The sequence below is a fragment of the Diospyros lotus genome, chromosome 8, assembly GCF_014633365.1.
Source record: "Diospyros lotus cultivar Yz01 chromosome 8, ASM1463336v1, whole genome shotgun sequence".
NCBI lineage: Eukaryota > Viridiplantae > Streptophyta > Magnoliopsida > Ericales > Ebenaceae > Diospyros > Diospyros lotus.
Genome location: NC_068345.1, coordinates 34,850,394 through 34,872,700, shown reverse-complemented (window position 1 = coordinate 34,872,700; position 22,307 = coordinate 34,850,394). Strand labels below are relative to the sequence as shown.

Below are 22,307 nucleotides of genomic sequence, written 5' to 3'. Positions count from 1 at the left end.
AAAAATATATGATTAGTAATTAACATTGAGATTTGCTTGTAATTAGCTAATAGACTGGAATGCAAGCTGCGGTAGGAGCTAGAAATATATGAGCATATTTGCATGATGGAATATATCTACAGCACATTGCATGATATATACTTTCTTTAGTTTTTTTCTTTTTTGGCAAGGGCAAGCCTTGATAGCAATGTTAAGATTGCTATCATGGGGTCAAGTTGTGGAAAAAACTGTCTTTGCAAAGAGTAAGGTTGCATACACAAATGATCTTTGAAAAATGGAGAGCCTTATGCATTGAGGATGACCTTTTAGTTTCTATTTTTTGGTAAGTATTTTATCAAGTAATTGGTGACAATTAGCACAATTGCTGTGCTGTTGCTTCTTTTAATGTTGGTTCACTCATTGGTCTAAGTTGTGGCCACAAAAGTCAAATGATTTTATTATTTAACTGCATTGAGATGTGGTGTTAAGTTCTAACCATTTTCTCATTAAGGAATCCTACTAAAAAAGGTCAACCTCCATTATGCTAATTGAATGAATTTAGTGTGAAGAGGTCTAAAATAAGATATTGAAATGCAAGATTAATATTAAAAGGACATCTTTCATGGCATCAATCACTGCTTAAAATGCACAGTAACAAGCAGAAGGCATGAAAACTGCAAAACTATTTTCAAAGAATCAAGACTCAAAAAGAAAGGAGGTGCAACAAAAAATATAATATACTTTATAAAGTACATCACATTATAACATCTTGTTCAATTTTATATTACAGATGTACTCATATTTTATAGTATCATAATATTAAGAAATTATCTCATTATCATCATCAACTGCGCCTTATCCTACTAAGTTAGGGTTGGTGGCATGACATTCAAATGCCAACTGACATCTAAAAGTCACATTGAGAACACAAATCCATGCAAAGAACAATGTTGCAAAATTTTATGCTGGATGCCCTTGTTAACGCAACCTTCTAACACCACCATCTTCATATGGAGAAGTTTCATGAGTCTTGAATGTAGATAATTGACATGGTTGTGTTACATCGCATAGTTGATATTGTGAAACCAACCTATACAATATGGAAACATGATTGGAATACTAAGATATTATCTATCAAATGCTATATGTTGGAAAAGAAGTGGAACAAACTCCTAATATTATTTTTAAGGACTGTAATTTCTACCACATTGGAATTCTAGAGTAAAAGGTCTAGCGGAGAAGTTATTAGTAGGTATGAATACACTTCTCTTTACATGTAAAGAAAAATGATATCGTGCTTAATATTTACCAATGGAACTCAATTTATGTTGGTCAAACTTGAGCTAGAGCCCATGTGTTTACTGTGTGTCAAAGCAATAGGCATGTGGTCCTTAAGTTCTGAACTTTTTCTGTCTTGAAGGATTTAAAAAGTAGTAGTACATGTTTGTACTGAAATTTTAGAAAATTACATCACTTAAATCTATTCTAGGCTAGAGGAATATTCTTGATTTGGAGACCTTATGGTGTTAGTTCCCAGATGTGACCTGAAATTTTGGTAATGTGTAACTAGATATTATCATTTGTGATGTTCTGATCACAAAAACAGTGTAGGTAACAATAAAGTCATGTTCACCTTTATCCTACCCAGGGCCCTTATCTATTGTAGAATATATCCAATTCCCTATCTTGTATATCTATCTCCTCTGCATGGTTGGTTTTCAGTGGGGTCCTCCTTTATCAATTTTTAGATTTTATGAAGTTTCTTAATGATATGATGTAAAGGGGATATAGGGCTTTTTTTTGTTCATCTTATTTTGCACTGTGATAGTATGCACTCATTATCTACTAAAACATAATGATATCCCACCTATCAAATATATATATATACATATATATTTATACAAGACCTAATTCTTTAAATTACTAAACTAAGATTATGTAAAAGCCCTTTAACGCTAATAGAGAAGCTGTATCAGGTAACTAGAGGACCATTTTGTTGTAGGGCTGAGTATGTTGGGGCAATTGAGCATCAACATGTGAAAAAATATGAGTGTAAATGAGATAAGAATGTTCTAGTAGATTTGCTGCCATACAAAAAAAAGGACAAAAATAAATAACAAGATCTTACATAATAATGGTGGAGTGGAGCCTAATGGAAATAAGATGCGGGAGTCACATTTAAGATGATTTGGATATGTGAGAAGACAATTGATACACACCTGTGAGGTAAGTGGATGAAATAGAGAAATTTTGTAGCAAAAGAGGTAGATAAAACAGAAGAGAATCTGATAGGAAACGCTTAAACATGACATAGGATATAGTGCTGGCTTTACAAATGGTATGGTCATGAATAGAGATGGTTGGAGGTCTAGAATTCATGTAGCCAACTCCACCTAGTAGGATTAAAGTTTGTGATTGTTATTGTTGTTGTACTGAAATAAGATTATGTCTAGATTTAAATATGTCACACATTTTCATTGTGAATACAGTAGCAGGGTGATCCAATGGACTACATAATTCCTTCTAGCCAACGTTGACCAGGAAGGATACAAATCAAGCTTCAAATGGATACAATTGAAATTAATAGTTCTGTATTTTGCTTGAAAATGAAAGATTTCAATCACACTTTCTTGCATTTTGAGTTGGGAGTTTCTAGTCTAACTGCAGGGTAGAGGTAAAATCCTAACTATGAATATCAGTCAGATAATACAAAATTTGGACTCAAGCCTAATCCTTCTATAATTGTAATTAATATATCCTCATCTACAATGGTTTCACGAGTCTTACCCCTCTTTTGTTTTTTCTTCTTCTTTTCTTTTTCTTTTTCTTTTTCTTTTTGGATGTCACAGGAAAAGCTTTGATTTAGCTTGTAGTTAATTAAAACACTATTTGCTGATTTAGTCATTATATTGAAAAAGTAGCTAGAGATGAAAATGTTTCTCATGTTTCATAATCCAGACTTTTACCTCATACATATGTGTTTCATATTATAAAAGTAATCTGCTATATAAGGTGCTTCAATCATTTGATAGGATTTTATTTTTTATGTTTTATGTTTTATTTATTTATTTATTTTTTTTTTTTTGGGGGGGGGGGTTGTTGGGGTGATTGTAAAAAGTACTCTGTTTCATATCTTGATTTAATTGAGGAAGGGATTGCTTCGAAATATTGAATTGAAAATAGATCGATTCTTGGGCAAATGGGTGGTATCCCTTTTCTGAATGCAGATATTTCATATAATTTGCTTATCATGAGGAAAGAAAAAAAAAGAAATAATCGATCTTTAGGGAAACAAACAATTAGCTGAATCATATATTTAAGTGCTGCTATATGCAACCAAACTTTTCCTTGAAAAAGAAGTTATTTTTGTGCTCCATTGTAGTCTCTAGAAACATGAATTGATCATCATATAACTGAGACTCAGCTGAGTTGTTTGTTAAGCATAGGTTTTTATCTACATGGACAGTTGAACCTATATAAAACATGACTTAGTTTTCATTTTACTTGCATTCAAAATTGTACTTTCTTGAACATTCTACCTTTGGGGCTCCTTCTGATTCTATAACATACCATATGACTGAGCACCCTGTTTCATATTGATGGTCTTCATTCACATTAAAAAATTGTACTTTCTCAAATATTCTGTTCTTGCAGCTGCAAGGTCCAATTATTTGATGTACCATAACACTGAGGACCTTCTTTGACTTGTTTTTTTGACCGTCAGGTGGAACTTTTTGTTCTTTGGTAACTATCATTTAATTTCAAAACTCAAGTGATACACAGCACCCTCTTTGATGTTTATGTTCATCTTTTACATCAGAAAATTGTACTTTCTCAAATATTCTGCTCTTGCAGTTGCGTTGTCCAATTTCTTTTATAAACCATAACACTGAGAACCCTCTTTGGTATTGATGAGATGCCAGTAGACTTATCTTTTGACTGTCAGGTGGTACTTTTGCTCTTTATTCACTGCTCTGTCGACATGCAAAAATCAAGACAATTCCTAATCAACATCGTACTGATGAGGAGCTGACAACATATAGTCGTAACAGTTTCCATGAGCATTCATATGCTGCAAAAACGAAGGCATGGTTGGAGAAATATACCTTCAGAAAGAATGCTCTTCTTTTGCTTGTCCTTGTTGGCACGTGCATGGCAATTGGCGATGGAATTCTCACTCCAGCTATATCAGGTATAACCATGTTCATTGTTCTAAGCGTTATGAGAAGACTTCTATCATACTTGCATTGATTGAAGCATTTTGATTTATTCTTCTATTAATAATGCACTTTTTGTTTTTGTTTGCATGATTGAAATTTACACTAGTTGACCCATTATTGTGTAACAACCGCTTAGGATTGTAACAAAAATGTGAAGAAGGGAGAGAACATTTACTTTTGGTTCTAAGATCATTCACCTATATGATCTGTGAATTTAATTAATTCTTCTACGAGTCCATAAGCATGTTTGTCTGATCCAATGTAATTTTCTTTGAAACCTATTTATAATGTGTGAATAAATTTTTTGCTTCCTATCTTTTGGCTTTTTCTTAGTTAATGCTAATTTAATTAAATACCATATGATTGCAATCAAAAGATACAATATATTGTCATAGTTCACTTGTGTATCAATAGTTAAACATGGTTCATGTTTCTCACAATGAGGTTGTAGTGAAAATAATAATATAAAAAATAAAGTTAATCCCCTATCTAATAGCTTAAGTTTTTAGATGAGATTTAACATTGTATCAAAATAGGCAAAGCTCCTCAATTCGAACCTCACCATGGGCCCGATATTTAAATTGTTACACGTGTTTGGATCAATTATACAATGAAATCTGGCCACATGCAAGGTCTTTCTCACTCTTAACACTCTTTCTATGGAGGGCTCCTCAGTTAACTTCATTTATGTTGTGAAATGGCAGGAAAATGGCCTATCTATAGCCAGAAATAAGCAGCTCTCTGGCAGGTGGACACTCAACTCTGCAGCTAAACACTCATATTCTTCTAAACCGGCCACCTAGCTCTAAAAATCTGCAACTGGGCACTCATCTCTTTTCTAAACCTGCCACCCATCCCTAAAAATTTGCAGCTGGACATCTTTCTTCTAAACCTGCCACCTAACCCTAAAACTCTGCAGTTGGACACTCTTCTTCCTTCTTAACCTGCCACCTAGCCTAAAATGCCACCTCTCATCTGAAACCAACACCTCACCTATCTGCTTCCGCTGTGGCTGCCACTTCCTACTTGTTTCTAGAAGCTCTTACAAGCTTCTACAGATTTCTTAGAGCTGCGACTGTTCTAATTTTTTTATAATTTACCACAATCTCATTATTTAAGTCCTTCATCCAACTCTCTTAATTCTTACACAAGATTAATAATTTTTATATCATTAGAACCCTCTTTTTAGTCTAATAACATAATAGAGATGCAAATATTTCTCTTTATTTAGTCTCCAAAAACTGATTTAAATTCAGCTGCTTGCCTAAGGTTTTTCATCTACTTCAGCAATCCTGGCTACCATTTTGTGCTTTATTTCTTCATCAAATTTTGGTGTAACTCTCTTCTCTTTAGAAGTCTCTCTTAGAGACCCTCTTCCCATGCTTATTAATTAATTTATGGGATGTCATAGTAATTCATTCTTGACATTCTGGTCTTCTAATCTTTTGAGTTAGTTTTGATTATTTTTATCCAATTTGAACTCTGTACTGGTCTTATTTTAATTTTCTATTTGACTTATCAAAAACTATATGGCTTGATTCTGTTTGATGCAAGAGACTAGTTGCAATAGTATTGAAGTTGGGTAGACAGAGCACAAATTGCTGCCTAAGTTTTTTCAATGGAGTTGGTGCTTCAGAAATGAGGTCACCCATTCACTGGACTACTGGACTATCTAAACAATGACACAACCTTGCCAACAATTTGTTAGTTTAGGCATATAGATCTACCACTTTGTGAGACTGGTGAACCCTTGTGACTCCTATACCCAACTGTTGTGGGATCGTTTGTTAGAACATGTTAAACTTTGGTTCTAAAATTGATTTTGTTTTTAGTTGGCCAAATGTTGGTAAAGATGTGGACTTTTAGGGTTTGTACTAATGGAGGAAAACCAAAGAGTAAACTCTATGTGTAGACATTGGCTAAAATTTGAGACCATCTACGAGAGAGGACACAATGATGAGAGGGACCATCACTGGTTAATATCCTTTTTTCTTAAACCTGCAATACAACAACTATGTGAAAGATTTTCTCTTGTATGTGGGAGGAGTATTTTTCGAAGTTACTCAATGAATGTGGAGAATCAAGTGCTATGTTGGGGAATCTTAGTCACTTTGAAGAAGATAAAAATTACATGTTTCATAGACATATATATCCAAATGAAATAAAGCAATCATTGGAAAAGATGAGAATAGTAAAGCAACTGGGCTAAATAACATATCGATGGAAGTATGGAAATGCATGAGAGAAGAGGGCATTTTTAGGTTAATGGAATCATTTAATGTGATCCATAAATCAAAAAGGATGTCAAACAAATGGAGGAAGAGCACTTTAGTACCTATGTGCAAAAATAAATGTGTTGTTCAAAGTTGTGGAAATTATAGGTGAATCAAGTTAATAAGCCATACTATGAAACTTTGGGAGAGAGTGATTGAACTAAGATTAAGAAGAGAAACCAAGGTGTTGGAAAACCAATTTGGTTTCATGCCTCTTAGGTCAATAAAAGAAGCTATATATTTGTTGAGTAATCTAATGAAAAATGTATAGAGATAAACAAAAGGATTTACATATGTTGTTTATAGATCTAGAAAAAGCTTATGACAAAGTTCCTAGGGAAGTCTTATGGAAGGTTTTAGAGAAGAATTGAGTCTGAATTGCTTATGTATAAGTTATGAAAGACATTTTCCATGGAGCAGAATCATATCAGAACATGTGGAAGGGATATTGAGGCTTTTTCCAATTACAATGGGATTACATCAAGGATCTACATTAAGCCCTTCCTATTTGCCCTAATAATGGATGAGTTCACTACACGTATCCAAGTAGAGGTGCCCTGGCGTATGCTATTTGCGGATGGCATTGTGTTGGTGGATGAGATAAAAGAAAGCATGAATACTAAACTTGAGACATGGAGGAACATTTTAGAATCTATAGGTTTTAAGTTGAGTGAAAATTGAATATATGGGATGTAAATATAGAAAAAATAAGTGTGGATGACAATATGATAACACTGGAAGATGAAGTTGTACGAAGAAAAGATCAGTTTAGATATATTGGATCAATAAATTTTGGGAGATTAATAAGGATGTTACCTTTAGAATTAAGGCATGATACTTAAATTTAGCAACTAGAGAAAAGGCATGATGTTTAAAATGGAAAAGTGCATCTAATAAGATTCGATTACAGCTAAAAGGAAAATTCATAGGATAGCTATAAGACTACCTTTGTTGTATCAATAGAATGTTGCATAATAAAGCACTAACATTTACAAAATATGAGCATAATAAAGATAAGGATGTTAAGATGGATGTGTAGACATACAACAAAAGATAGAATTATAAATGAGGTAATTCATAATTAGCTCAGACAGGTTCTTATTGATGTAAGCCAGTTGAGACACGATTAAGATGGTTTGATTATGTAAGAAGAAAACCAATGCAGGCCCCAATGAAGAGAGTGGACAAAACTGAACAAATGTTTAACATAAGAGATAGAGGAAGACCAAGAAAAACTTGATGAGAGACACTTGGGCTTGATATTAGTTATAGGGGCTTTATAGAAGATAAGGCCATAGATAGAAATGATTGGAGAGTGAGAATTTATGTAGCCAACCCCACATAATGGGATATAAGCTTGGTATGTTGTTGTTCATTATTACTGCAGTGGATCGTTCTCTTTGCCTTTATGTATGAGATGTTTTCCGAATTGTTTTTTACAGTTCTTTCAGCTGCTGGCGGAATCAAGGTAGCCCACCCCAAAATGAGCAGTGGTATTTCCTTGCTTACAACTTCTAGTTCTCTAGAACTGGTACCTTTTTTAATAAAACATCTCATTTAATTTTTTCAATTATTTGGATTAATATATTATAATTTACATTTGGTACAACAGACACAGTTGTGCTGGTTGCTGTTGTCATTTTGGTAGGACTATTTAGCATGCAGCACTATGGTACTGATAAAGTTGGGTGGCTATTTGCACCAATTGTGTTACTTTGGTTTCTCTTAATTGGAAGTATTGGAATATTCAACATATGGAAATATGATAGCAGTGTTCTGAGAGCTTTTTCACCAATTCATATATATCGGTATTTTAGAAGGGGAGGCAGAGATGGCTGGACCTCCCTCGGAGGAATCATGCTTAGTATTACAGGTAAACTTTTATTTGTCTTGTGATCCATTTTCTGTAAGAACTGATTCATGATTTGGGCAATAACTCAGAACTGGTTACTTGTGTTCTGATTGCTAAATTATTAACTATTGCAGGGACAGAGGCCCTTTTTGCTGATCTTGCCTATTTTCCACTTTCAGCTGTACAGCTTGCTTCCACTGTTGTTGTGTTCCCTTGCCTCCTTTTAGCTTATTCTGGACAAGCTGCATACCTTATGAAAAACAAGGATCATGTGGTTGATGCATTCTATCTTTCAATTCCAGGTTGTTCTGATATTGTTATATTTTCCACCTTCTCTTTTCATGTTCTCTTGCCTGTTGTTTTGACCATAACAACCAGTAAGGAAGTAGAATTTTGCAAATATGAAGCACTACCAATAAAATGGATTACAGGGTGTACTTGGAAATATGTAACGTTATACTCGGTGATGAGAAACACAATACCAAACAAGGTGGATGGGAATCTAAAAGGTTGTGTCAAAACCTATATGGACTCGTTTAAGTTGTTGAAGCACCCATATTGGACACTGGCACTTTGGTAGGATATGGGATATGTGGTCCAACATGGTTATTTGGATCTTGGCTTGTTAGAAATCCTTGAAATAACTCTTCTCTGCCTATAGAATCTTCCTTATTCAAGAAATCTTTATGTTGGTGCACGAAGAAAGATGTGTGTGATAGTTAAAGTATGCAGTTTTAGAAGCTTCCTAATCTGGAATAGGATCTTTCCTAATTCAAACTTAGGAAACTTTCCTAAGAATGTAAATATGTATCATTTCCTTATGTTGTATTTCTTGTAGACATTGTGTATATTTTGGATTATTGGAGAATTATTCTAATTGATCCATTTAGTTTTCTACATGGTATCAAAGCCAACAATACTAGCCCGATCTGCATAGAAGCCTAGTGTGCCTTCATTGCTTCTTCTTTGTTCAACTAATTATTCCGGTGAACATGTCAAAACTCTCTGAACCTGCACCCACCCTGACAACTGGAGAATCAACTCCAATTGAACAACCAACTGGAGCTGGAGACTTGCTTGGTATGCATTATTCCTACCGCCTAGACAATAGGAACTACTTGCAGTGGGCTCAACTCGTAAGGACCTTCCTCAAGGGCCGGGGGAAGATCGGCCACTTGACTGCACCTCCTCCAAAAGACTCAGATCCTACTTTCACGGCATGGGATGTTGAGGACTCCCTTATTATGTCTCGGTTATGGAGTGCAATGTTGTAATACCCCAAGAGCCTAGGGAATGGTAGTATACATCAAGGATAAGTAAGGAAGGAAACAACACTAGCTGGATACCTTTTGAGCTGAATGTGGGCAAGAAATTCCCGGGTTAAGCGTGCTTGAGCTGGGGAAGCTCAAGGATGGGTGACCCCCCTAGGAAGTTCGCGTAGGCCCATCAGGGTAAGTTGTTTCGGTCCTTCCTATCACTTGATGCGAGATGTTACAGGTGGTATCGGAGTCGACCCTCAAGCCTTTGATCGCGGTGGTGGGGCAAACCTCAGTGAGGACGCTGAGTCCTTAAGGGGGGGTGCGTGTACTCACCATAGGCGAATCCCACATCGGTCATGCAAAAGGGGGAGAGATCTGGGATCAGTTGTAAGGTCGCATGACGAGAATGTCATGTGCTCAAGGGGGGGGGGAGAATGTAATACCCCAAGAGCTCAGAGAAGGGTAATATATATCGAGAATAAGTAAGGAAGGAAACAACACTAGCTGGATATCTTTTGGGTTGAATGTGGGCAAGGAACTCTAGGGTTAAGCGTGCTTGAGCTAGGGAAACTCAAGGATGGGTGAGCCCCTGAGAAGTTCGCGTAGGCCCATCAGGATAAGTTGTTCTGGTCCTTCCTATCGGTCGATGCGGGATATGAACAACTTACCCTGATGGGCCTACGCAAACTTCCCACGGGGTCACCCATCCTTGAGCTTCCCCAGCTCAAGCACGCTTAACCCTAGAGTTCCTTGCCCACATTTAACCCAAAAGGTATCCAGCTGGTGTTGTTTCCTTCCTTACTTATTCTCGATATATACTACCATTCCCTAGACTCTTGGGGTATTACATTCTCCCCCCTTTGAGCACATGACGTCCTCGTCATGCAACCTTACACTTGGTCCTAGATCTTCTCCCTTTAGGGGCTGCCATCCTAGAAGCCTGCCAAACCTTACAACTGGCCCTCGAGCCCCGTCGCCACTCCCCACCCTCATCGAACCGCCTTCACCAAGGGTCAGATCTGATATCACCTGTAACATCCCACATCGAGTAATAGGAAGGACCGGAACAACTTACCCTGATGGGCTTACGCAAACTTCCCAGAGGATCACCCATTCTTGAGCTTCCCCAACTCAAGCACGCTTAACCCTAGAGTTCCTTGCCTACATTCAGCTTAAAAGGTATCCAGCTGGTGTTGTTTTCTTCCTTACTTATCCTCGATATATACTACTCTTCTCTAGGCTCTTAGGGTATTACAAATGTAGTTTGAGATTAGTAAGAATTTTATGTTTTTAAGTTCAACAAAGGAGATTTGGGAAACAGTGAGGCAAACCTACTCCAAGGTCTAAGATGCCTCAGTGATCTTTGAGATTAAGACCAAGATTAGTGGCACTAGACAAGGGCCATTAATTGTAATAGAATACTATAATAGGATGAATGGCTTATGGCTAGAACTTGATCACTATCAAAACATCAACATGGTGTGCAGTGAGGATGCTACCACCCTCAATCGGATTTTCAAACAAGATAGGATTGTTGAATTTTTGGTAGGCCTTAATCCAGAATTTGATTAGGTGAGGATTCAAGTTCTTGGTAGAGATAAACTCCTTACTCTTAATGAAGTGTTTGCCATTGTTAGAAGTGAATAAAATCGAAGGGGTGCCATGCTCAATAAGCATAGTTCTGAAGGTTCTGCCATGATAAATAGTAACAAAGGAACAAGGTTTAAAGTAGGGAAATTAGAGGCTCAAACTAACTCAGGTTGTGTGAAGGGTTGTGGTGTAGCTATTGCAAGAAACCTAGACACACTAGAGAGACGTGCTTCAAACTCCATGGGAAGGAGGCTGTTTTGAGCAAGATGGGAGGATTCAGGAATCTGAAGCACCAGTTTTGTCTCTCAAGCAAGGAACAAGAGGAAGTAGGGTCCTCTGATAAGACAAAATCTTTTAGATCTGATCTTAATCAGTTGAATGCTAAGGAGATTAACAAGCTGAAAAACTTCCTAAGGACAATCCAGGATGGAGCTTGCACTGTTGCACAACAAGGTAACTACCTAAATTCTGGTTCTTTTTTAGCCTCTAAACTGATAGGAGTAACATATGGATCCTAGATTCAGGAGCCACCAATCACATGACCCCTAACCTCCATGTTTTTGAGTCATATGAGCCTCTTGAAACCACCAAATAGATAACCATTTCCAATGGAACCTCAGTTCCCATCCAAGGACAGGGCAAGGTCAATCTTAGCCCTAAGTTATCTATGAAGTAGGTGCTTCATATACCTAATTTGGCTACCAACCTTATTTCTATTCATTAGCTTACTAAAGAGCTGAATTGCCATGCTATTTTCTCTCCTCATATGTGTAAATTTCAGGCCATGGACACAAGGAAGATGATTGGTGTGGTTGAGGAACAAAATGGACTGTATGTCTTACAAGGGGAGAGTGATTTCCCTAAAGGGAGACAACTAAGGGTTGCTTGTTCATCCCAATCAACCTCTGATCTTTTCGACATTTGGCTTTATCATTTTAGACTAAGTCATCCTCCTTTTTTGTTCTGTTAAAAAGTATGTTTCCCATCTTGTTTAAGACTCTAGTGTGATGTGTGTGTAATTGCTAAACACCATCGGGTGTCTTATCCAATCAGCAATAAACTATCATCTAAATCATTTTATTTAATCCATTATGATGTTTGGGGGCCATCCAAGTTATCCAATTTTTCTAGGGCAAGATGGTTTATTTCCTTTATAGATGACTGCACTCGTATGTGTTGGATTTTTCTGTTAAAAGATAAAGCTACCATTGGGTAATGCAAGGGATTATTTCAGCAATCACTTATATTAGTTTTTTCAACAAGAGGGGATAGTTCATGAATCTTCTTGCATAGATATTCCACAACAAAATGGAGTAGTTGAACGAAAGATGAGACATCTCCTCAATGTGGCTAGAACTCTTCTCCATCATCACCATGTTCCTAAACATTTTTGGAGGGAAGCTGTTCTAAAGCAGTTTATGTGATTAACAGGGTTCCATCTAAGGTCCTAAACAACCAAATTCCTTTTCACTGTCTAGGATCATTTTTTCTAGATTTGAGTTTACATTCTCCTCTTCCTCTTAGAGTATTTGGTTGTGTGTGTTTTGTTCACGTTCCTAAAACCAATCGGGACAAACTTGATCCTAGAGCTCTTAGGTGTGTCTTCCTTGGGTATTCTCCTACCCAAAAAGGCTACAAATGTTACAACCCTACCTCTCAAAAATTCTATGTCTCCAAAGATGTCACCTTTGTAGAATTTTAGTCATTTTTTGGTTCTCCCCTCAGGGGGAGACTGTAGGGTATGACGATCAAGACCAGTGTTCTAAAAGGCGGCCTAGGCGGCTGTTGAGGCGTTAAGCAGCCCTTAGCCGCCGCAAATAATTGCTAATTGGCACCCCTAAACGTTGGGTCGATTAATTCAGCCCAATCGACACCTAGGCGACGCTTGGGTTGCCCAGACGTGCATGCAGCGTGCGTGTATGCTAATATTGAGTTGTATGATGGAAGCTCAATTTCGGCTGCACCTAGTGCTGCCATGGAGGTAAGAAGAAGCAGTCCAACAGATTAAGCAAATAGACATGAAAGAGGAAGAAGACAATCGGAGCACTGAGGCAAAACTAAAGAAGTAGAATGCACACTCACGCATTCTGGAGGGTTGGGGAACAGAAAGATAGATAGACGCTTGAGAAGGCTCTTGTTGCTGCCTTTTATTCATCCTATTTTAATATCATATATTATACATATATATAGATATATATTCAAGTGGCAGCACATGGGAGAGAGAAAATGGCGGTGGAGGTGGAAGCCCTTTGTGCGTCCAATATGCTGGAAATTTCCACCAGCTGCTCTAATCTTCTCATTCCCCTACTATTATATGATATTAATATATTATGTTAGCAATATATATATCTATATATATATATTACATCTTAATATATATAAGTTAGCCACGACAATCTCACCCAATTCTCAACTGCCTTTCATTTCCTTTTAACATTATTTTCTTTTTAATATCATACATGTTACCCAATACCCAACTACCTTTTAGTGTTATAGAGAAAGATTTATATATATATAGCCTATATATAATCTGTTTTTATATATATAAAAATATGAATTTTATTTAAATTTTAAATAAATTTTCTAGGCACTGCCTAGGCGCTAGGTCCTAGTCTGGCGTCCGACTAACGCCTAGCGCATTTTAGAACACTAATCAAGACTCTAGGAATTCCTTCCCAAACCTAGGATCAGTAACACCAAGCACCAGTGAGCGTGGTGGTACTAATCAATCTCCTACTCTTTTCCTTATTCCTCACCTCAGCATACTTTCTCTCCTAATTCCTCTCCTCAGCATGCAAACTGCAATAAACAAGCAATTCAACAACTACCATCTCCGGTTAGGTTTAAGGGCTCTTCTTATGTATTCAAAAGAAGACAACCCATTGAGGATCCTCAGCCTACATTAGCATCAGATCCTAACCCAGGTATGAAATTCAGCCAACAACAACAAGCATTTTCTATTCCATTAGTTTCAGCCCTAACTAATCCCGAACCTAATGATTTGGACCTATCAATTGCTATAAGGAAAGGGGTTAGAAACTGTACAAAACATCCCTTGGCCAATTATCTATCCTATCATTGCCTTTTCCAAAACCATAAAAGCTTCCTAACATCTTTGGATGCTGTTGTTATTCCAAAATCAGTAGAGGAGGTCTTAAAAGATTAGAACTGGAAGGAGGCTATGTTGGAGGAGATGAGAGCCCTAAATAAAAATTAGACATGGGAATTGGTGTCTAGACCCAAAGGAGTCAATCCAGTGGGTTGTAGGTGGATATTCAATTTAAAATACAAGGCTGATGGAACCCTAGAAAGGTATAAAGGCAGGCTGGTGGCCAAGGGCTATACATAGTTTTATGGCATAGACTACCTTGAGACTTTTGCCCTTGTGGCAAAGATAACCATTGTAAGGGTCCTCAAATCTTTAGCAGCCAATTTTGGGTGGAAACTGCAACAACTAGATGTACAAAATGCATTCTTGCATGGAGATTTAGAGGAGGAGGTGTCCATGGAGTTATCTCTTGGATTTCAGGAAGAAGGTTCAGGGAAAGTGTGTAGACTTAAGAAGGCTTTGTATGGGCTCAAGCAATCCCCACGAGCCTGGTTTAACAAGTTTTCTAAGGCCATGAAGTCTGTGGAGTACCATAAGAGTAGAGGGGATCGTACTCTCTTCATCAAACATTTGGGAGAAAAGGTAACTACCCTGCTGGTATATGTTGATAACATTGTGGTTACAGGAAATAATGAAGAAGAACAACATATTCTCAAGGTAAATCTAGCCAAGGAATTTGAAATTAGAGACTTTGGAGCACTCAAATATTTTTTCGGGATTGAAGTGGCATACTCTAAGGCTGGAATCTTCCTATCTCAACATAAGTATGTACTTGATTTGCTAGTTGAAACATGTATGATAGGGGGAAAAGGAGCTAGCATACTGATAGAACCTAACATCAAATTGCAGGAGAATCCTAATGGCAAGGCAATTGATAAGGGAAGGTTCCAAAGGTTAGTAGGCAGGTTGATATACCTCTCTCATACTAGGCTTGACATAGCCTTTGCTGTCAGCCTAGTGGGCCAATTCATGCACAACCCAACAAAGGAGCATATGCATGTAGTAATGAGGATCCTGAACTACCTCAAAGCTACACCAGACAAGGGCATTATGTTTAAACCAAGGGCTGATTTAAGTATCAAATGATTTACTAATGCGGATTGTGGAGGATCTTTAATTGATCAGAGATTCACCATTGGATATTGTGTGTTTTTAGGGGCAAATCTAGTGTCTTGGAGAAGTAAGAAGCAAGGCATTGTGGCAAGATCAATTGCTGAGGCAGAATTTGGGGCTATAGCCCTTGGTTTGTGTGAGTTGTTGTGGTTGCGAATCATCCTAGAGGATTTGAAGATCAAGTTATAATGTCCTATCGAACTATTTTTGTGATAATCAATCAACTATTAGTATTGCTTATAATCATGTTCAGCATGACAGGACAAAGCATATAAAAATAGACTGACACTTCATTAAGGAAAAGTTAGATGCAAGCCTACTTCAGATTCCCTACGCACCATCAAAAAATCAAGTGACTGATGTTCTTACTAAAAGGCTAGTTGTAAAAAGGTTTAAAGATCTAATAGTCAAGTTGGGAATGATATACATTCATTCACCAACTCGAGGGGGAAGTGTTGGTGCACGAAGAAAGATGTGTGTGATAGTCAAAGTATGCAGTTTTAGAAGCTTCCTAATTTGGAATAGGATCTTTCCTAATTCAGACTTAGGAAACTTTCCTAAGAATGTAAATGTGTATCCTTTCCTTATATTGTATTTCTTATAGAAGATAGTTTTCCTTATGTAGTTTTCCTACTCCTCTTATCCTAGGATTAATTTCTTGATTCTTTGGGAGTTGACCTACCAAATATAGTCTCTCCTATGTGTATAAATGGCAGGTGTAATATCAATGAATATAAGAAAGTATTCTTCTTCTTCGTGGTATTAGAGTAGTTGCTCTTGGGCCCGCCCTTTACCAGCCTTCATTGCTGATCGAAACTGCTGGAATCTTTCACTGAGCAGACCTGCCCAAATTGATCGGCTTTCATTGCCTATCGACCTCACTTCCTTACATCTAATAACTGGCCTTCATCGCCGAAACTTTATTCCGATTCCTCTTCCCAAACAATGTCAAAACTTCCAAGACCATGCCATCTGGTTCATCTAGAACCACCTTCAAGTTAGGACAGAATGTGTCCATCAGGGAACTTTAGAGCATGAATCCTGCCTACCAACTAAATGGGAGAAACTATCTCCAATGGTTGCATAGTGTGAAGACATTCCTAAAGGGAAAGGGAAAGATCAGTCATCTGAATGGAACATGACTGAATCCTAGTGACCCAAAGTTTCATGCTTAGGATGAAAAGGATTTGATGATTATGTCCTGGCTTTGGAACTCAACAAAGCTGGAGATCATTGAGAATTGTATGTTTCTGCCTACTGCTAAAGAAGTCTGGGAATCAGTTTGCCAGACCTATTCAAAGATGCAAGATGCAAGGATATCAGCCACCTTGCAAGGATATCAACCACCAAGCAAGGTACACTCTTGGTGACCGAATACTATAATCTGATGAAAGATTATTGGCTTGAAATGGACCATTATCAAGGTATTAAGATGAAGTGGAGTGATGATGCCAAGACACTCTAGGAATTTGTGGAGAGGGACAAAATGTTCGACTTCCTTTTAGGTCTTAATGCCAACTTCAATTAGGTTAGGGTACAAGTATTGGGAAAGAGAAGTTGTCGTCATTCGATGAAGTCTTCTCTATAATTTGGGCTGAGGAAAGCTGAAGGTCAGTTATTCTTGACACCCAAACAGTTGAAGGTTCGGTTATGATCTCTACAAGGACAAAGCTGGAACTAAGGGTAATAACTTAGGACATGGTAACAAAACTAAGAACAAAAGGGCAGAATTCAGTAAGTGTCCTAACCAAGAGGGGCTTTATTGCACTTACTACAAAAAATCTCATCACACATGGGAGAATTGTTTCAAGCTTCATGGGAAGGCACAAGTCTTGAGTCTAAAAGAAGGATTTAAGGGACAGCAACAAAGCAGAGTACATTACACAAATGGAGAAGACACTCCCCAAGAAAATACTGCTTCTAGCAAGGTAGAATCTGGAGAACCTAAGAAAGAAGAAATTGACAGGCTAAGAGACCTTATTATTTACTCCATCCTCTAATAAGTGTCCATTGGCTCAATTAGGTAAGTGCCTTGTCTCCTATAGCTTTAATGCCTCAGTGGTGTGCCATTCTAACTCATGGGTTGTAGGCTCAGGGGATACTAATAGAATGACCCATAGTCCAACCCAGTTTGATTCCTATAAACCTTGTCCTGATACTAGGAAAATTACAATTGCCAATGGCTCTTCCATCACTATTGTCGACTAAGGAACTGTTAATTTGACCCCTACCCTTCTTTTGAAAAATGGGTTGCATGTGCCTAAATTATCCACTAATTTGATCTTTCTTAATCAAATTACCAAGGATCTCAATTGCAAGAGTAACCTTCTTCTCTACACATTGTGTTTTTTAGGATTTGGTTACAGGGAGGTTGATTGGATTTGCTAAGGAGAGGAATGGGCTTGACCATCTTGAAGAGATGAGTGACCGTGTTGATAAAGAAAATAAGTTATCCCTATCATGTTCAGATTTCTCTTCTAATACTTCTGAAATCTGGCTTTGTCACTACCAACTTGGACACCCACCTTTCCAATTACTCAAAAACATGTGTCCTTCATTGTTTAGTAATGTTAATTTGGACAGTTTCCACTGTGATATATGTGAAATTGAAAAACATCATCGTGTGTCATTTCCATTATGTAATTCAAGGTCTTCTATGCATTTCTCCTTGATTCACATTGATATTTGGGGTCCATCTAGAATTCCTAACATTGTCGGGACTAGGTGGTTTGTGTCATCCGTTGATGATTGCACTAGAATAACTTGGTTATTCCTTATGAAAGAAAAATCAAAAGTCAACCATATCTTCCCCACTTTTCATAAAAAGATCAACACACAATTTGGGGTATCTATAAAATGAGTTAGATATGATAATGCAATAGATTACTTTAACCAAACTCTTTAACAAATTTTCCAAAGGGAGGGAATTATTCATGAGTTCTCGTGTTGATACACCTCAACAAAAGGGCATACCTGATGGGCACTCTTGTTTCAAAATAATGTTCCGAAAACTTTTAGGGGGAAGTTGTTCTAACAGCATCTTACTTAATCAATTAGATACCATCTAGAGTACTAGGAAATCGAAGTCCTACATGTGCTTCCGGAACTCTGTCCTAATTTCCATGCCCATTCACAATTAGAACCTAAATTGTTTGGCTGCTTCACGCTTGTGCACTCATGCTCACCATAGGTAAACTTGATCCAAGGGCTCTAAAATGTGTGTTTTTGGGATACTCAACACTAAAAAGATGCTATCATCCTCCCACTCAAAAATTCTTTCTCTATGGATGTCACCTTTTGTGAAAATGCATCATTCTTGACAGCATTCCCATATCCAACATACCTGGTTCCAATTCCAAGTCCTTCCCGAGTACAGATTCCTCCCTTGAACTTGAAATTGACACCACAACTTCCCAAAGAGCAACACCTAGAACCGAACCTGAGATGGAAACCAAACCTGAAAATATCTAGGAAGGGCTGCAATTGGATCTGAATTCTACTAAGCCACTGCATGTCTATTCAAGAAAGAAGAGACCTACTTTTGAGCCTTGGCAGATTCATGAAGCCAAACCAGAACCAGATACTGCATATTCCTATTCTCCTTCCTTTGTTGAGTCATACTCTCATGATTTTCATTTGCCTATTTCTATTAGGAAAGGAACTCAAAAAATGCACTCTACACTCGATTTCTCACTTTGTATCTTCCCATATATTGTCTCCAAGTATACAACTTTCTTTACTACCTTATACTCCATTGACACTCCTCGAACCTTACAAGGGGCATTAAGGGAGAGGAACTAGGTGCAAGCTGTGATAGAGGAAATGAATGCCTTATAGAAGAATAAGGCATCAACAATTGTCACCTTAACTTAGGGAAAAAAAACCAGTGGGATGCAAATGGATATTTACCTTGAAGTATACGGTTGATGGGTCCTTAGAAAGATAAAAAGCCAAGCTGGTTGCAAAAGGGTATACACAGATTGTGGGATAGATTATCAAGAGACTTTTACCCTTGAATGAATACAATATGAATATTGTTATCCCTAGTTGCTAACTTTGGTTGGTGTTTACAATAGTTTGATGCAAAGAATGCCTTTTTGCATGGAAACTTGGAAGAAGAAGCATTCATTGAATCACCACTTGGATTTAATCAAAATTTTGATAATAATAGAGTTGTTGATTGAAAAAGGCATTATATGGGTTAAAGCAATCTCCTCAAGCATGCTTTGGGAGATTTTCAAAAGCTAGGCTAGAAATGGGGTACAAACAGAGTCAAGGAGACACTACTTTGTTTATAAAAACACTGAACCACAGGTGGAATGAAAACCCTACTTGTGTATGTTAACAACATCATTATAACTGGAGATGATCTAGCCGAGATAGAATCTCTTTGGAGATGCTTGGCTAAGGAATTTGAGATTAAAGGGCTTGGGAGGCTGAAATACTTCTTAGGCATTGAGGTGGCTTACTCAAATAAGGGTATCTTGATTTCTTAGCTGAAATATGTGTTGATCTTCTCAAGGAAATCAGGTTCTAGGTAGCAAGGCAACAAGTACTCCCACTGAGCCCAACCATAGAATTGGTAAAGAAGAGGATGGTGCAGTTGATAAGTGGGAGATATCAAACTTGTTGGGAGATTAATCTACCTCTTCCCCACTAAACTAGATATAGCTTGTGTAGTGAGCATAGTGAGTCAACTCATGGGGAAAAGCACTGGCTAGTAGTTCATAGAGTTCTACATTATCTCAAAGCAATGTCTGGACAAGGGATATTATTCAAAAGAGGTGAGGAACTTAACTTGAGGCTTACACAAATGCTGACTATGCTGGCTCTCTGGTGGATAAGAGGTCTACATCTAGCTATTGTACCTATCTAGGGGGCAATCTAACAACTTGAAGGAGCAAGAAGCAGAATGTGTTTGCATTTTCTAGTGTAGAAGCTAAATTTAGAGCTATGGTACATGATATTTGTGAACTTTTGTGGCTTAAGATAGTTCTTGATGATCTTAAGATCAAGAGAAAAGGACATATGAAGCTTTATTGTGACAACAAATCTGTCATCAACATTGCATACAATCCGGTCCAGTATGACCACACTAGACACATCGAGGTGGACCGGAATTTCATAAAGGAAAAGTTGGATAGTGGGTTGATTAGTATTCCCTACATGCCTTCAAGTAACCAGCTAGCTGATGTATTAACTAAGGGATTGCCTACTCTAAGATTTCAGGAGATCACAAGCAAGCTGGGAATTGAAGACATCCATTTACCAGCTTGAGGGGGAGTGTTAGAAATCCCTAAAATAACTCTTCTTTGCCTATAGAATCTGCCTTATTCAAGAAATCTTGTATAATCCCTAGTCTTTCTCTTGTTATTACCTTTCCTAATTCCTAGGATTAGTTTCCTGATTCTTTGGGAGTTGACCTACCAAATATAGTCTCTCCTATGTGTATAAATGACAGATGTGAATTATCAATGAATATAAGAAACTATTCTTTTCCTTCATGGCTCAATATACATCTCAAGAGAAAAGGGTTTCTCTATAAGTACAATATCCTTACTTTGTATGAAAAGTTGTATACTAGCTCATAGGCGCCATTTGAAATTGAATAAAAATATTTAAAATTTTGAAATTTATCCAGATTCTTGTGTCCTTGGATGTGAGATTTAAATGAGTCTGACACTTGACATGCTCGCCATTGGACGCCTATACCAGAGTTCATGTTACATAGTCAAAACAATCATGCAACCTTTGAAGCAAAAACACAAGCGCTAGAACAACATCTGATTTTGTGTTGCTACATATCATGAAGTTGGATTGCAAAGTGGGTTAATTGCATTCCAAAAAAATGGGTGTGTGGGTTTCATGTTGTTAGTCCACACATGTTAGTTTTGAAATTTTAGGCTATTCAGCATCTTTGATGTACTCTAGGATTTGATTGGCTTTATAAATTTTATTAGTTGGCTTTGGTTTCTAATTGACTTCAGAAAATTAATTTGATAAGGTTTCTTGAGGTTGCTAAGTTCTTGTAATGCCCTCAAGCACACAATTATAATGGGCTCCAGGTCAAAGAAAGGCACACTTTTTTATTTGATGTGATCATATGTGCTTTGTTTATCTTTTGATTTTTTGCTTTTCCTTTCTTTCCAAATATCATTTATTGATATCCCCACATAGTGGGACAAAAGCTTGGTATGTTGTTGTTGTTGTTATCATTTATTGATATGTTCCAACACAATTCTGATCATACACAATAATGTTGACATAATGTGTACCTTATTGTCAGGAACCCAAGTCTGACTGTAATTCCTTTGATGAGAGAATTGAAAGAGAGGGAGAAATAGAGAGAAAAATGAGGGAAAATCAGACTAATTAAGAGGGAGAACTAAGAACTGAGAGAGAGAAAGGAGAATTTAGATAGGGAGCAGGGAGAAATAGAGAGATTCGAGAGAGGGAGAATTGCAGAGAAAAAGGAAGATCTTTAATTCACAATAATCATAATAATTCTCAGCCGATTATAGCTTTTATATATAAGCCATCCACAAATTTTAAGGGGCAGTTACCACTCCACTACCAATAATTGCTCCTAAATGACTCCATAACCTCCTAAATCAATCCATAACCGAGAGTTACAGTAATAACTAACTCTTGCAAAAATAAATTAAACTGTTGTAAAAATAAATTATTTAATTGTCCTGGTCGTAACATTCCCTTCCTCTTAAAAGATGTCTTGTCTCCAAGAAATCACAGCAATGGGCCACTGTTCTTCATCCAATCCCAGCTTTCACTATCTGATTTAGACCATTCCTTCGCCTTTTCTTTTTTCCTTCCTCTTTTCTTTTTTCATTCCTTCCTTCTCCTTCTTGACCTTTTCCTCTTCTCTCTGGCTCTATCAAGTATAACCCCAAATAA

General features: G+C 37.3%; 1 protein-coding gene across 11 annotated transcripts in view; it reads left to right on the top strand.

Moving 5' to 3' along the window:
• Positions 1 to 22,307, top strand: part of LOC127807323 (potassium transporter 10-like) — a 46,069-nt gene that overhangs the window by 5,275 nt on the left and 18,487 nt on the right. For 7 of the 11 annotated variants that reach the window (XM_052345045.1, XM_052345044.1, XM_052345042.1 and 4 more), the window contains 4 exons: positions 3,926 to 4,171; positions 7,915 to 7,965; positions 8,085 to 8,345; positions 8,459 to 8,626. In XM_052345045.1, coding sequence (XP_052201005.1) covers positions 3,926 to 4,171; positions 7,915 to 7,965; positions 8,085 to 8,345; positions 8,459 to 8,626 — 726 coding nt within the window. Of the gene's footprint in view, positions 1 to 3,925; positions 4,172 to 4,925; positions 4,948 to 7,914; positions 7,966 to 8,084; positions 8,346 to 8,458; positions 8,627 to 22,307 lie in introns of those variants that run through there. The other 4 variants (XM_052345046.1, XM_052345049.1, XM_052345047.1 and 1 more) reach the window with 4 other exon arrangements.